This window comes from Diplodia seriata (genome assembly GCF_021436955.1).
Source record: "Diplodia seriata strain FDS-637 chromosome Unknown scaffold_1, whole genome shotgun sequence".
NCBI lineage: Eukaryota > Fungi > Ascomycota > Dothideomycetes > Botryosphaeriales > Botryosphaeriaceae > Diplodia > Diplodia seriata.
This window is the reverse complement of record NW_027117308.1, coordinates 1,949,041-1,962,258: the sequence shown is the minus strand read 5'-3', so window position 1 is coordinate 1,962,258 and position 13,218 is coordinate 1,949,041. Positions and strand designations below refer to the sequence as shown.

The window sequence follows — 13,218 nt, the reverse complement described above, 5'->3', positions numbered from 1 at the left end:
GGGAACGGCTGAAACACGGCTCGCATGTGAACTCGGACATTTTGCAGATAGATGCGGGTCAACGGTTGGCCACAGCGACGCGCGGAGAGCTGGTGGGTGGTGGAGCCGGACACGACATGCTGCATGACAGTCATGAGGACGCCGTGACTGGAGGAGGCGGCGGCGTTTGGGACCCGACGCGCGAATAAGCCGCAGAAGTGGCGGGTGGGCGTCGCGAGCTTAGTGGACGACGAGGGGAGGTGTTGAGGGTGATCGACGCCGCCCATGGAGGCTCGGATAGCGGGGAGGCCGGCCGAGGTGCCAGTTGCGGGATGACGCAGCAGCATCGGCCACTGAGGCAGACGGGCGCAGGACGTGGTGACGTCCGGCGACGATCGAAATGCGAGCGCAATTGGGGCTTGACACCAGACGTCTTCTTCAGGCGGGCGCACGAGCAATATTCGCGGCGGAGGGCAATGTCGCAGATGGAGGCCGGGACGCTTTCGGCGGGCTTGTGCTTGGCGAGATGAGGATCTGAGGCCGGCGGGTGACAGGCATGGCGCTGCTGCATGCCGGGAGCAAGTCGCCGAAGTGCGCCAGCGGGCGACAGTGGTGACTGGATGCGGGCGGCAGCTGTCGTTTGCGCGCCCCATGGCACGCGTGGCATGGGTGTTTCGTCGGCGGCGGCTCGTACGAAAGCTGAGCGGAGCATGAGGGCGCGCGGGCTGGCTGAGGCGGGCTCTGGATTGCAATCTCTGCGCGGGCCTGAGCGCTGCAGGCGATCGTGCTCGTGGTGAGCTGGAGGATGTGCTGAGTTTATCGCGGCGATCTGGCTAGATTTGCAGGGGCCCGGCAGATGAGGCTACAGAGCGTCGGGCCCTGAGGCCCCGGCGGCGCACTAGCAGGGCACTGGCCCCGGGCGTGAGCTGGCCGGTCCATCGCACCTCACCCAGCCCTCAGCCACCGCGGCTTTCCCCAGGTCCCAAGGCACCAGAAGCGGTCGACAGGGCCCACGCTATGCTCGCCTGGGGGGCGTGCCGCTGGCGCCATGGCCTGAAGCGTGCGCGATGTCGCCGCTGGTCCCAGCCCGCAGCTGTAAGTACTGCGGCGCTCCCGCTTGTGCTGCGCGACGGCACACTGCGTCTGCTCTGCACTGGGTCACCAGTCGAGGCATCATCCATCCACTCGGCCTTTGACCTGAACCCCCGGCCCGCCCGCCCTCGCATCGCACACGGCTCGCGGCTCGCTGGCCCAGGCAGGCACGCCTTTCCATTCCGCGCCGCCCGACCTGACAACCGCCGCGACCATGTCAGCCCGCCCCGCCTCCATTCATATACCCAGCCGCTGCTCGTCGCTGCGCTCCCGCGCTGATCGCAGGACCTTGAGCGTGGCGGCTTTCTCTACTGGCAGAAGCTCCCGGCACTCTTACATCGACCCGGCACCTAAAACCTGGGCTGAATCCGCCGCTCTGGATCTGCAAAACGCCTCGCCGCCGCCGCCTGCAGCCTTTCCGATGTCAGCTGCCTGCCCGACTAACATACAAAGCAAGCGCTCAGCGGCCCGCGGCCGTAAGCAGCCTCAATCCCTAGACTTCACTCCTGCAGTTCCCGCGTTTCCTACCTCTCCTCTCCGTTCCTATGATAGGAACCAGGAGTCAGAAAAGATGAAGCTAAGGCAGTCATCAATCGTCACTGCCGCTTCCTTGAGTTGCAACCGGCCCCAGGGCGTCAAACGCTGGGACGGCAGCGGACGGCGCTCTGTCCAGTGGGATGGCCTCCGCAGAGTAAGTAGTTCGCCGTCAGTTCACTTTTGCAACAAACACTGACCAAAACCTCAACCGACAGGACAATGAGCTCTGGCTCGCAGATGGCGACTGCTTCGTCCATCTATATGAGCGCGGCTACTCCCGCCGTGGCCCATCCTTTTGCGTTCCGATGGAGGCCCTCAAGCACGCTGCGTGCGGCAACCTCTTTACTTTGTGCTTCGCCCACACCGCTTCACGAGCCCAGGTGCCTGCCAGTCAGTTGAGTGCTCTGAAAAATGCTCCTGAACAGATGTACGAGCTCTACATCCCGGCTCCCGAGGGATGCATGCGTGAAGAAGCTTTCCAGTGGCACCTCACCACGCGCAACTTCTTTGCTTTCCTCTTCAAGAAGCCGTTGGTTGGAACACACCTGGGCGGCGCTCTCGTTGACCTGCAAGAGCGCCTTCACCTCTTCCGCTCCGCGCAGCCTATGGACAACCAATCTGCTCTGATGGAGTATGCCGAGGAGGTTGGCTATCTCAACTTCACCCACCGACCTGACAACGCTCTGGCAATGCTGTACTATGCTGAGCACTATGAGATCAAGGACCTGTGGATCGACGCGTATGCACACTGCGTCGGCATGAACGAGACATTGTTCCTCAGCAGCGAGCACGAGGTAAGTTGGCTGATGTCATCACTTCGAGGAGCTTGTTCAGAAACTGACTCTTTCCAGTCCATTCCTCGAGTCACAAAGGCCCTCATCACTCGAGCATCTCTTGAGATGGACCTGCACCTGACTCGCGTATCGAAAGCTGTCAGCACCTTCCTGGAGGCAGAACTGTCTCCGTCCAACCTTGGCCTCCCGCCAGGACCACGCGCTCATCTGGACCGGTTCCGTTCGTTCTTGAACTCTTTCTATGTCGACAAGTTTGGTTATTGGCCTCCGCCCACGGGCACCGGTTTCTCCAGGGACCTCTGCCGCTCGATGTACTACGATTTCAAGGCGCTATACGACTACCTTGTGGACACTGATTCATCCGAGTCAATCCAGGCACAGAAGCCTGCTGATGGGGGGATCTGCGTGCTGCAGAACGTGCAAGCTTTCGACAGGAAGCACAAATACACTCCTTTACCGCATCCACTTCCACTCCTTCCTACCACTCCCAGGCCCAGCGGCCGCGTCCTGTCGCAGCGGAATCTGGTTGCTTTGACCCTGGGCAACAAGCAGAGCAAGACGGACAAGCAGCTCATGCAGCTTGCTGCCCTCAGCAACGCCACAAATTCTAGGAAAACCACGGTTGCGAACGCTCCGCTGGTCAGAGTTTACAAGATCTTTGAGCGGGATTCGCTCGATAAGCAGAAAGAGAAGGTCTCGATCTCTGACGCACGGAAAGCGCGCTGGATCCTGATCTACGCAACCCTACAGATGCTGGTGTCTGTCACGCGCGCGCCATGCGAGGTTCGTGACACCGAAGGAGCGCACTACCCACTATGCTGTCTGACAGCGGGAACACCGCCATGGAGGAACAAGCGACCCGAGGACTCCGTGTCTGCAGCCGACTCGGGTTACGCATCGGCCGAGACATCGCTGCCGACCACATCCGCCATCGGGGAGTCGTACTCTATCCGGCCGGATTGCGAGGCATCTGACTACATAACGCATACGAACTTCCAGGATTCCCCGAAAGTATGTCGGCGATCATCCGTGTCACCAGGTGGCGATATGCCAGCACCGCTTCGCGTCTCTAGCACCTCGTCACCTGTGCGATCTTCTTCAAGACGGCACAGCGTAAGCGTTCCACCATTGAGCAGAACAAGTTCGTGGAGGAGCTCGATCGGTCGTTCCCTGTCGCCTTTTGCCTCTCGGAGGAACAGCATCCGCATCCAACCCCAGCCCTGGTGTGAGATTCAGGTGCCTGGGTATGGCAACGGACTTAATGAGACCATCATCGACCAACCCAGCCACACTGACTCCACGCCTTCGAAGCCCAGCTCCCTGCGCCGCACGTCTCTTCCCACCAAGCTGACTGTCAAGACATCCTTTTCTTCTCCCTTGGGAGCCTTCTCTCCTGTCACTGAGCCGATCGTCGAGGACGACGAGAAACGCACCCCTCCTCTCGAGTCCGTTGATGAATTGTTTGACTTCAACGAGGGTGGCATCCCCTTGTCTACCGCTTCGCCGAAGGAATCTTCTTCCAAACGCAACAGTTACTTCCATACGCGCCACACCAGCGCTGAATCGGCGTCAACCACAGCCAGCTCTGAGCTTATGCGCCGCAGCGCCAGCAGCGGGTCCGCGCATTCCAGTGGACCCAACAGCGTCGCATGGTCACCTGCGGAATCCAGCTCAACCGCTACGTCGGTGACCTCCAGGCCGTCTTCACCTTCTCCCTGCAACGAAGACGCTGCCACCGACGATGCGCTTGCTCGCACCGAGCAGCTGATGGCTGAGCTGGATATCGAAGCTACCCAGGAGCATGTCCTTCGCCGCCAGGACAGTATCATTCGCCGCAGTTCCACCAGTCGCTATGTCGAGCACCCACCCGTGCGTCGTAGCTCCAGCGTCTATTCCTCCAGCATCTATTCCTCCTACCCGGCGGACGCCGAATTCGGTGCCGAGCCCATCTCGCGGGTTGTCAGTCGTCCCGGCACTGCCAGCAGCGACTACTCGAAGGCACGACGCGTGATGGGCCTGCCCGAAGGCGTCAACCTTGGCGATGGTGGAAGGATGTGCGAGAGAGACGTCGCCAACATGTATCAACAGCTGGCCGGCAACCTGTGGGCAGCTTGAGTGGCGCAAACGAATATGCACAAACAAGCAAGCACGAAAGCCTCTTCGGCCCCATTTCCTTGTCCATCCCACTATGCGATGCTAATACCCTACGTTTTATTGGATTTGAGCGCTATATACCCTATACCGACCCCCTTATTTTCTTTATTTATCTCAGTTTATCAATCTCTTCTCGAAGTGCTTGCTATTTCCTTGCTTGCTTCTCAAAAGAAAGATTGGAAAGATGTGGTGGGCTACCTGTGGTGTAGTAGTCGCAGTGGCGGGTCATGCTCCTCGGATTCCAAAAATATTGGACCGGGAAGAGAAACCATCGGAGAAAGGCGACCATGTTCTGTCGAGTATCGATAAGGCAACTGTTAATGTATACGTCGTGTTACATATTCTCCCGGAATCAAGCCAAAATTCATGATCTCCGCTTGGCAACTGTCGCGTCTCTCAGGTGTTCAAGTGGAATGATACTTTTTGCAGTCGTTACTAACTCACTCAAGTCTCACCAACAGCAGGAGCAAAGGCAAACACAAGCGGCACTACTCCAATGATTACAATCACAAACAAGCCCGCGTCAGAAAAAATTGAACAATATCAACATCAATAGATCCAACTGCCCACTCCGGTTGGTGCTACCCGGATATTCTCTTCCGCCCGGAAATAAACAGAACATAATGCGAAATGATCATCGACAGAGCCGGAAGGAAGGAAGGAAGGGGAGGTCGGTGGGGCACGCGCACCACCACCACCACCTCTCTCAACCGGGGCGCTATTTTGTTATTGCTTATTTCACTTCATTTGCCCGGCCCGCCGCTACTGCCTACCGAACAAAAGCCTTTACCTATGTTATAAACGGTCGATAGCGCGGGTAAGCGTGCCAACCGTGTGTACCCGTAGTACCGTACTAAGCCGTAAAGCCGCAAGCGAGCGGGAGGAAAAAGGGAAAGGAAAAAATTTCCCGCGTGGCTTGGGATAGTTAGGGGGGAAGGGAGCGAGCGTGGAGAGTAGTAATAAGAAACTATAGAAACGTCCCGTGTGCTCTGTCCATCCTCACCCCACAGGATGAGGAAAGGGGGAAGGGGGGAAAGAAGGGGTTGGGTGAGTGGGTGAGTGGGTGGGTTGATGAGCTTCTTTTCCTTCCATGCGCCAGTGGCGGCGCGGAAGGAAGTCGGCCGGGCGGCGGCGGCGGCCCCAGTCTAGGTGTGTTCCACTTGGTCGGTAACTAGTGCTTTAATCTTATTTTCAAGTCTACCTATACAGACGGCGACAATGAGGAGAAAAAAGGATATCGAATGTAACGTTTCGCTCATCGTCTTGCTCCACTTGGTGTACTTTCGTGTCGGTTCATGCATGGAAAATTATGTTAGAAATTTTAAAAGGTTATCGTGGTGAATCTCTTCATTGTATTTCTTCCAAGACCCCTGCCTCATCGCGGGGTGTCCCGCCACCGCAGCGGTGTCTTCGGCATTGCCGTCGAGCTATCAGAAGCTAACAATGTGCAACTGATCAAAAAGTGGTCGTCTAGACCACCTCCCTATTCTCCATAAAAGAGAAAAATCGCACGATTCTAGAACCTCGCATGCGGGTGTCCCCGTCGCCACCACCATCCCGCATGCCTAGCAGCTTCTGTCTTCTGCCGCATTAAACTCCGGTCATTGCACGCCATACTTCTTTTTCATCGCCACAGAACGCCCTTGAGGAAATAAGTAAATTCAATCAATTCGTGAACTTTCATCAGATTTCGACCCCAGCTCCCGTCTCAGCTCGCCCAGCCCTTGCCGGAGGACTGAACGGGGTCAAAGCCCGATTCCAGTGTCTGGCTCTGATTCTGCTGGTGGTGGCCCTTGGGAGCCTTGACGATGAGGCCTTCGTTCATCATGTTCAGACGGACGAGATGGACGCGGAGCAAATGTTCGAAATCCTGGGACATCTTCATAGCATTGGCATGAACCTGCGTGCGAGGGTTGGTTGGAGGAGAGATGAGGAGCTGCAAAGGCGGGTCAATCACTTTGCTGTGTAGATCAAGGAATAAGTGAATGGGGAGTTACCTTGTCCACCAGATCGATGCGGGCGTCCAGAGCGCCCCGCTGAATCATCTCGGTCAGCTCGTCCTCGATCGAGACGTCGCCGACAGGGGCGAATGCCGTGGCCATCTGCTCGAGCGTGACGCAGCTGAAAGGAATGAAGTACTGGACAATGCTCTTGCTGCGAACCTTGCCATAGAGCTCCTTGATGTGAGGGTTGAGGTAGATGTCCAAGAGGTAATCGGTGCGGTATGCCTCTAGGATCTCCAAGCACTGAGTGTACTTGCTGCCACAGAACAACGAGATGGCACGGCGAATATGCGGCTCAAGTTCGAGGAATTGGCGGAAGTCGTTGTTGTCAAGCACAAGACGCTGCAGTTCGGAGCGGTCCATGGAGGCGAGAGCACAGAGACCGCCGTAAACGGCAATGTCGTTACCGGTCAGCACCTGCTTCTGCCATGTAATGTTTGCCTGTGCTTCTATCGTCACGAATGCCGGGCTGACTAGGAGAAACTGCCTGGCCGCGTCCCTGTAGCTGCCGTTTGCCAGATGAGTGAGGCCTAGGACGGCGTTGCAAAGGGAATCCAGCTTGGTCTTGTCCTCAGGCTTCAACGTCATCGGCTGGATTTTGGAGACGTTCGAGCTGACCGTGGTCCAGTTGCGCTGAAGGATGCCGGAATAGATCAACTTCAGCGACATATCGGCAACGTTCCCCGTGGTGTTGCAGTAGTCGCGCTCGCGGGCGTATGACTTCATGGCGGATGCATGGTCACCGATGCTCGTGTAGAAGCCGCCCAGATCGTCGTGGCCCATCTGTCTGACGTGTCAGACTGCATGATTCAGATCGGGTAAATGACGACGAACCCTTATGCTCTCCTTTATCAGGTTGTTCTTGTACTGCTTGAGCTGCTGCTCCAAGCTCTCCAGCTCCGATTTCACCTCCTTCGTCTTGCGCTCGCACCATTGCACGTCCGGGACGCCGAGCGGGTCGTTGGGGTCGATCTGGTGGAGCTTGTCGGTGACGAGGGTGTAAAAGTTGACATCTTTGCCTTGCTTGGCCTCGGCGATGGCAGCGTGCAAAGCGTCGACGCAGAGGTAGGTGGAGGTGGTGCCGATCAAGTGTAAGCGTTCCAGACGGGTCCTGCCTGAGAGCGACGGAGCTGCGTCAGCACATGGGGCACACCCGCGAGGTGATGCGCGCCTCCGTACCTTGGTAGTTGGCGATGTAGGATTCGAAATCGAACTTGGGCGGATCTGCAAGGAGCTCCGTCAGTGGAGGGCGGCGGTGTTGGGCGGGGCCGGCGTACCCTTGACGATAACCCTGCCCAGGGCTCTCGCCTCTACGAAGAACGGAGCGTCCTCGACGTTTTGCGGCGCCATTGTTTGTGGGGGTCGAGCGGCGGGAAGAGGTGGGTTGGTGGAGAGGCAGCAGCTGCGGCGGGAATGACATGGGCAGCTTGCGGCGGAGGCTCCAGCCGCCCGCGACGCCGTTCGTCACCGGTCCTTATCGATAAGAACCGTAGATGCCTTTGCAACGATCGAGGTACTCCACAAACTCTGGGGATATAGTGAGTCTTCTCGAGTTTCACGTGTCTGTAGGATGAAGGTGCGCAATAGTTAAGGAATTACAGTATGAAAGCGTCTTGATTACATATCCTTCTTATCTCCGGGTATCCAATAAACTCCTCTGAACGAACACAACCAAAAGAAGCGCAGCAAGCCAGCCCCCGGCTCAGAGTTTCGAGGCCCCAATACCCGTGTTAACCTTGCCGTGCTCGCACGTGTAGCACACGTCCCCTCCAGCGCCATCCTCCCGCTCCTTGTTCCACTTGCGCATGACGCCGCGACACAGCCCATTCCGCTTGCCCAGCGCCGTGACCTCGCACTCGACGCGCATGTACTCGCCCTGCATGATGGGTTTGAGGTACGAGCAGTTGAGCGTGCGGCTGACGTTGTTGACCTCCCAGCCCGTGCCGTCCACGTTCTCCGCGCACGAGATGGTGAAGGACGTCAGCATGTCGAACAGCGTCGACACGGCGCCGCCGTGCAGCGCCCCGCCCGCGTTCGTCAGCTCCTCGGGCACGAACACCTTCCACGCCGACGTTGCCAGCGGCAAAGTACGGTCCGCCGCCTTGGGTTCCCGCGCGTGCGCCGACAGCAGCTCGCATTGCCGGATCGCGGTCGCGTCGAAACGCTGCGAGAGACATTAGCTGGGATTCTGGAAATACTCGTTCGAAGGGACGTACCTTGTAGGACGGGTTTTCTATGACATATTTGACGTATTGCGAGCCACGTTCCTTGATTGGTTTACTAGCATCAAACTTAGGCGCCAGAGGATCGTAGGGGGTCGACATTTTCGTGGAAAGTTGCTTTTGTGCTTTCAAAAACGAGGGACTCAAAAGGGCAAGGAAATGGAGCTTCTTCCAACAATTGCACGCAACAGAAGCCAGCCAGCAAGCAAACAACTGGGAGAATTGCGGAGGAGGCCCGGTGCTATTATAACTACTTGCGAAACCCACTCACCTCATGGTGGATAACGGGAAGGGGGCAACGAGGGCCACGTCGGCCGAATCTACGGGCGTATCTTGGAAATTTTCGAGAGCGGGTCCACCGCGGGCATGTCGGTCGGAGCACTGGGCCTTGCGTGTGCGTAGCTCTGCTCAGGGCAAGGGCTTGATTCGAAAGAGTAGGGGTGAAAGGCAGAGGGTGGACCCACGGGAAGTGCGTGAGGACGAAAACGCGATTTCGGAGATCCGAGGATGCCTCGGCTCCTTCCGGAAGCGGCTTAGTGCGGCTCACGACACCCGTCCCTTCGTCAGAGCATCGTAAGGCTTGAAGGCGTTCTGGATCGTGCCATGGTGCTTGTGCTCCTCGGAAAGCTTGGATGTCGTCTTCAACGTGCCTTTGCTGCCGAACAGATGTCGTGAGCACCCCCCGATTAGATCATCGGACGAGTTACTAGGAATCTAGCTCTATCGGCCGAGAGACGTTCCTATCAAGGTTGGAACGGAACTCGATTGGTTCGGATGGCGAGTGTTGTTGAGATAAGATGTTGTCTTCTATGGCCGGCACCGTCTGCCTGGATTGCCAACGAAGGAGAAACAAACAGAACCTCGACCAGACACTGTCCGTCAGAAGGAGCTTCTGCGAAGCCTACCAAGATTTACGTGTGCACAGCTACTTATAAAGTCTTGTTCAAGTCAGGACGAGTCAAGGGAGAAGCCTTCCGCCGCGCCGATTTCTCCGTCTCCTGGTGTCCGAAGTTCGGTGCCCAGCCGGTAGTCGGCGAGGAATGCCTTATCTTGATTGCCGAGCCACGTGGCGACCCTGACCCTGACCCTGAAGCTCATTACGTCAGCGTACCCGGTGGCTAAATTTATGGAATCGTCTCTAGAAAGACAAGCTTTTATCTGAGTTGCCAGATCTCCAGCACTAGTGTCGATATCCGCAAGGGTGATCCCTTTTTTCAGCGCTGTCTAAGCGCCCAATCAGTAGTCCGTTCTCCACGGTGGCCATCTAAGCTGATGAAAGGAATACATAGGTCTACGAATGCAATGGAAGGATATTGAGTCCCTAACCGCTACATGAAACGAAGAAATATTTCTCCACAAAAGGAAACAGGCAAGAGTGCCAGAGGTCTGTGCGTGCTCTCTCTTTCTCTCTCTATAAGGCCCTGCGTTTCGAATGTACTGGGCGGCTGAGCCGTATTTGCGCGAAGGTACGAAGTGGAGGGCGTTTCATTCTCTCCGGATGCGTGCGAACAACCCACTCAACAGGCAGTCAATTTTCTCATCCTCACCCTTCCAAATTAATCCGTCACCGTTCCAACGCCGTCCAAGATGCCCCCGAAATCCCGTGTACTCCAAAACTTTCTTCTCGAATTACAAAGTCCGAGACAAGAGAGTCCTGACCAGTCTATGCATTCTTCCCGCTCCTTTGTTCGTCAAATTCGGTGTGTGTACTGCTGTCTTCTCCTGTTCAAAAACAGACAAATAAAGGAAATAATCAAGTCTCGTGTCGTGGTGTTGGGTATCAAGCCAACGGCCTTTGGTACAGCCCCTTCTTCCCTTGGTTGTGGATATCACTGGTGTTGTTCTTCGCGTTCCCTTCTCTTGCATGTTCCGACAAAGAACCCCTTCAGGCCGCGGGGACTTCGCTCATCGCGACCAGCCTTTCCCGCCAGCCATTGCAGGCCTCCTCAAAGCCACCGACCACGTCCTTGCAAACGCTTGCAGCATCTCTCTCCTTCAGCTTGTTGTCCCAGCTACCCTTCTCAATCCACCTGATTCCCTCCTCACGAAGCTCGTTCTCGCGGCGCCATTCGCCCATGGCCTCCCTGACGACCTTTAACCGCCTTTGGGCGAGGTTGGACGTCTGTCGACCCATGTGCAGGCTGTCCGAGAGGTAGCTGATCGTATCGAGAAAGTCGTGAGTCTGGCCACTCAGGCTTCCCAAAGCGTTGAGAGGTGTGGGAGGCGCCGAGGGAAGGGACGACATGGCGTCGGCGATGAGAGGCAGGAGAGCGTCAATGGCTTCAGGGGAGAGCGGTGGGGCGAGAGGAGAAAGGAGCGACGAGGTCAACGAGGTCAGAAGCCGGGTCTGATGTGTGAGGTGGGTGGTCAGAGCGGTGTGCGCGGTGATCAGACTACGACACGGATTAGCTTCCCAAATTGATTGTGAGCGGACAGAGGATCGAATGCGTACCGCGTAGCTCCGCTCTCAACGCCAGCCTGGCTGCCCAGGTCCCGCAGCTGCTCCGTCAGGCGAATGAAGACACCGTCGGTAGCACTCCCGTTGTCCTCGGTTCCACGGCGCGCCAGGTGTTCAATAGCAGCCATCTTGGCCTCAAGGCTCGCTGAGATGCTATCCGAAGCCTCGAGATCGCTCTCGCTGCCATAGTCGGAGCCGTCGTAGCGGGAGCGGTTGCGGCGGTGGTTGACTCGCGAAGCCGGGCTCAGCGTGTTGGTCGTCTTGGGCGTCTGGTTGAGGTCGTCGCGGGAGAAGTGACGGGCGTGGCCGTTGGGCAGCTCCTGGGCATGGTTCTGATCGACGACGTGCGACTGCATCATGGAAGCATCGCCCTCGCCGTCTTCGTAGTCGTCCTCCTCGGCGTCAGCCAGCTCATCGGCAAGATTGCCCAGTTCGCCGGCGTTGAACGAGTCATCGCCCTCTCCGTTGAGCTCGCCGTAGCTGGCGGCGGCGTGCAGTCCCTGCGGCGGGCGGGCCTGCACGGGCGAGTATGCGGCAGACGAGCGACGGCTCTGCGGAGATCGGTTGAAATCCAGGGAAGACACACGGCGGTGCTGTTGGGGCGAGCCCGGGGTGACGGGGCGGGCTTGGTCGGCGGTCGACATGGTGCGCTTCGGCGGTGGTTGCGAGAGAGTGTGGGCGTGGAGGTTGGGAGGCCGGGCCGCGGGCCTGGGAGGTGCAGCGGCGTGAGGTGCAGCGGGTTGGGGTGCCGAAGAGGCCACAAGGGTCGGTGGGCGCGGGCGGTGAGCAAGTCGGGCAGCGGTAGCTGATTGTTTCAGGTAGAGACGGACGAAGCAGGCGCGTGACGTGAGCGAGAGACTGGCGTGTCCCCTTTGAGGAGTGTGCGAGGGCGGGCGGACTCCTGAGACCGCTATGGGGGTGGTGTTGGACGCGTCCGGTGGAGGACCTTTTGAGGCTAGCCAGCACAGCGAGCGGAGCGGAAGGGCAAGCACGCCAATCCCGTCCCTGCAGCTGCGGCGTCCGGAGGCTGCGGCAAGGATGATCCAGGCCGCGTGCGAGCATTCGTCTCTGCAGCCCGCACGCTGCTCACCTCGCCCCAGTCTTTTATTTGCCCGTTTGCTGGCCATGCAATTTCTGCCCTTCCAATTTCGAGCGAAGATCACGCGTCGGGATCGACAGGAACCACCTTCGACAACATTCGAGCAAACGCAACTCCTACATCAATGCGTTCGGCGCCCTCTATCTATCCGCTGCCCCCAGGCCCAAAATAGCCCCTCCGCCTGTGCCCTCCCACAGACCCGTCCTCGCTACAGCTACTCCACTCTCCTGACTCTGCCCGTCTCGACCTCATACACCCACCCGCTGACCGTGACCTGCCGCGGGATCGTTTTCTGCTCTGCCAGCCACTTGACGTCCTTGCGAACCTCCTCCTCTAAATCCGGAAACGCCAGGAAATCGAGCCCCTTGACCTCCTCTCCCGCCTCCTTGCCAAGGTTCTTCTCCACGAGCGTCCGCGCGTCATCGTTGCCGAATGTCAGCATGCCGCATCCCGTATGCTTGATGAGGAGGATCTCCTGCGTCCCCAGGAGCTGCTCTGATATGATCAGACTGCGGAGCGCATCCTTGGCCGATGCGCCCGCGTTTCGGATGACGTGCGCGTCTCCAAGGTCGATTCCCTGCACAAACACGGTGGTGTATGAGCACTCATACTCGTACTAATAATAGTGTCCCGAGACAACTTACGAAAGCGGCCGCAGGGTCGATTCGTGCATCCATGCACGTCACTAGAAGAGGCATGTGAGCATTATTCTGTGTTAATGTGCCAATGGATACTCACAGATGGCGTATTTCTTCGCCGGCGGAAGCGCAAGATGCCCCTTCGTAAACGATGCTGCATACTCCTTGTTCTTCTCAGCCAAATTCTGCTGGATCGGAGTCGTCATGTCGAGATGAGTGTAATAGGTAAGCTGGATCGATCA

General features: G+C 57.7%; 5 protein-coding genes across 5 annotated transcripts; 1 reads left to right on the top strand and 4 right to left on the bottom strand.

Moving 5' to 3' along the window:
- Positions 1–1,642: 1,642 nt before the first annotated feature.
- On the top strand, positions 1,643–4,517 carry SLS55_000584 (uncharacterized protein; the record flags this gene model as incomplete). Its single annotated transcript, XM_066772095.1, has 5 exons — positions 1,643–1,762; positions 1,824–2,402; positions 2,460–3,413; positions 3,476–3,564; positions 3,689–4,517. The coding sequence occupies 5 exons, from the start codon at positions 1,643–1,645 to the stop codon at positions 4,515–4,517; spliced, it is 2,571 nt and encodes an 856-aa protein (XP_066637374.1).
- Positions 4,518–6,264: 1,747 nt separating this feature from the next.
- On the bottom strand, positions 6,265–7,909 carry SLS55_000583 (uncharacterized protein; the record flags this gene model as incomplete). Its single annotated transcript, XM_066772094.1, has 5 exons — positions 6,265–6,492; positions 6,554–7,342; positions 7,394–7,674; positions 7,739–7,783; positions 7,837–7,909. The coding sequence occupies 5 exons, from the start codon at positions 7,907–7,909 to the stop codon at positions 6,265–6,267; spliced, it is 1,416 nt and encodes a 471-aa protein (XP_066637373.1).
- A 352-nt stretch (positions 7,910–8,261) lies between these two features.
- Positions 8,262–8,883, bottom strand: SLS55_000582 (uncharacterized protein; the record flags this gene model as incomplete). The annotated part of the gene is made up of 2 exons (XM_066772093.1): positions 8,262–8,723; positions 8,776–8,883. 2 exons carry the CDS (start codon positions 8,881–8,883, stop codon positions 8,262–8,264), a joined length of 570 nt encoding a protein of 189 aa, XP_066637372.1.
- A 1,783-nt stretch (positions 8,884–10,666) lies between these two features.
- Positions 10,667–11,883, bottom strand: SLS55_000581 (uncharacterized protein; the record flags this gene model as incomplete). Its single annotated transcript, XM_066772092.1, has 2 exons — positions 10,667–11,174; positions 11,234–11,883. 2 exons carry the CDS (start codon positions 11,881–11,883, stop codon positions 10,667–10,669), a joined length of 1,158 nt encoding a protein of 385 aa, XP_066637371.1.
- Positions 11,884–12,552: 669 nt separating this feature from the next.
- On the bottom strand, positions 12,553–13,182 carry SLS55_000580 (uncharacterized protein; the record flags this gene model as incomplete). Its single annotated transcript, XM_066772091.1, has 2 exons — positions 12,553–12,899; positions 13,077–13,182. The coding sequence occupies 2 exons, from the start codon at positions 13,180–13,182 to the stop codon at positions 12,553–12,555; spliced, it is 453 nt and encodes a 150-aa protein (XP_066637370.1).
- Between the last annotated feature and the right edge of the window lie 36 nt (positions 13,183–13,218).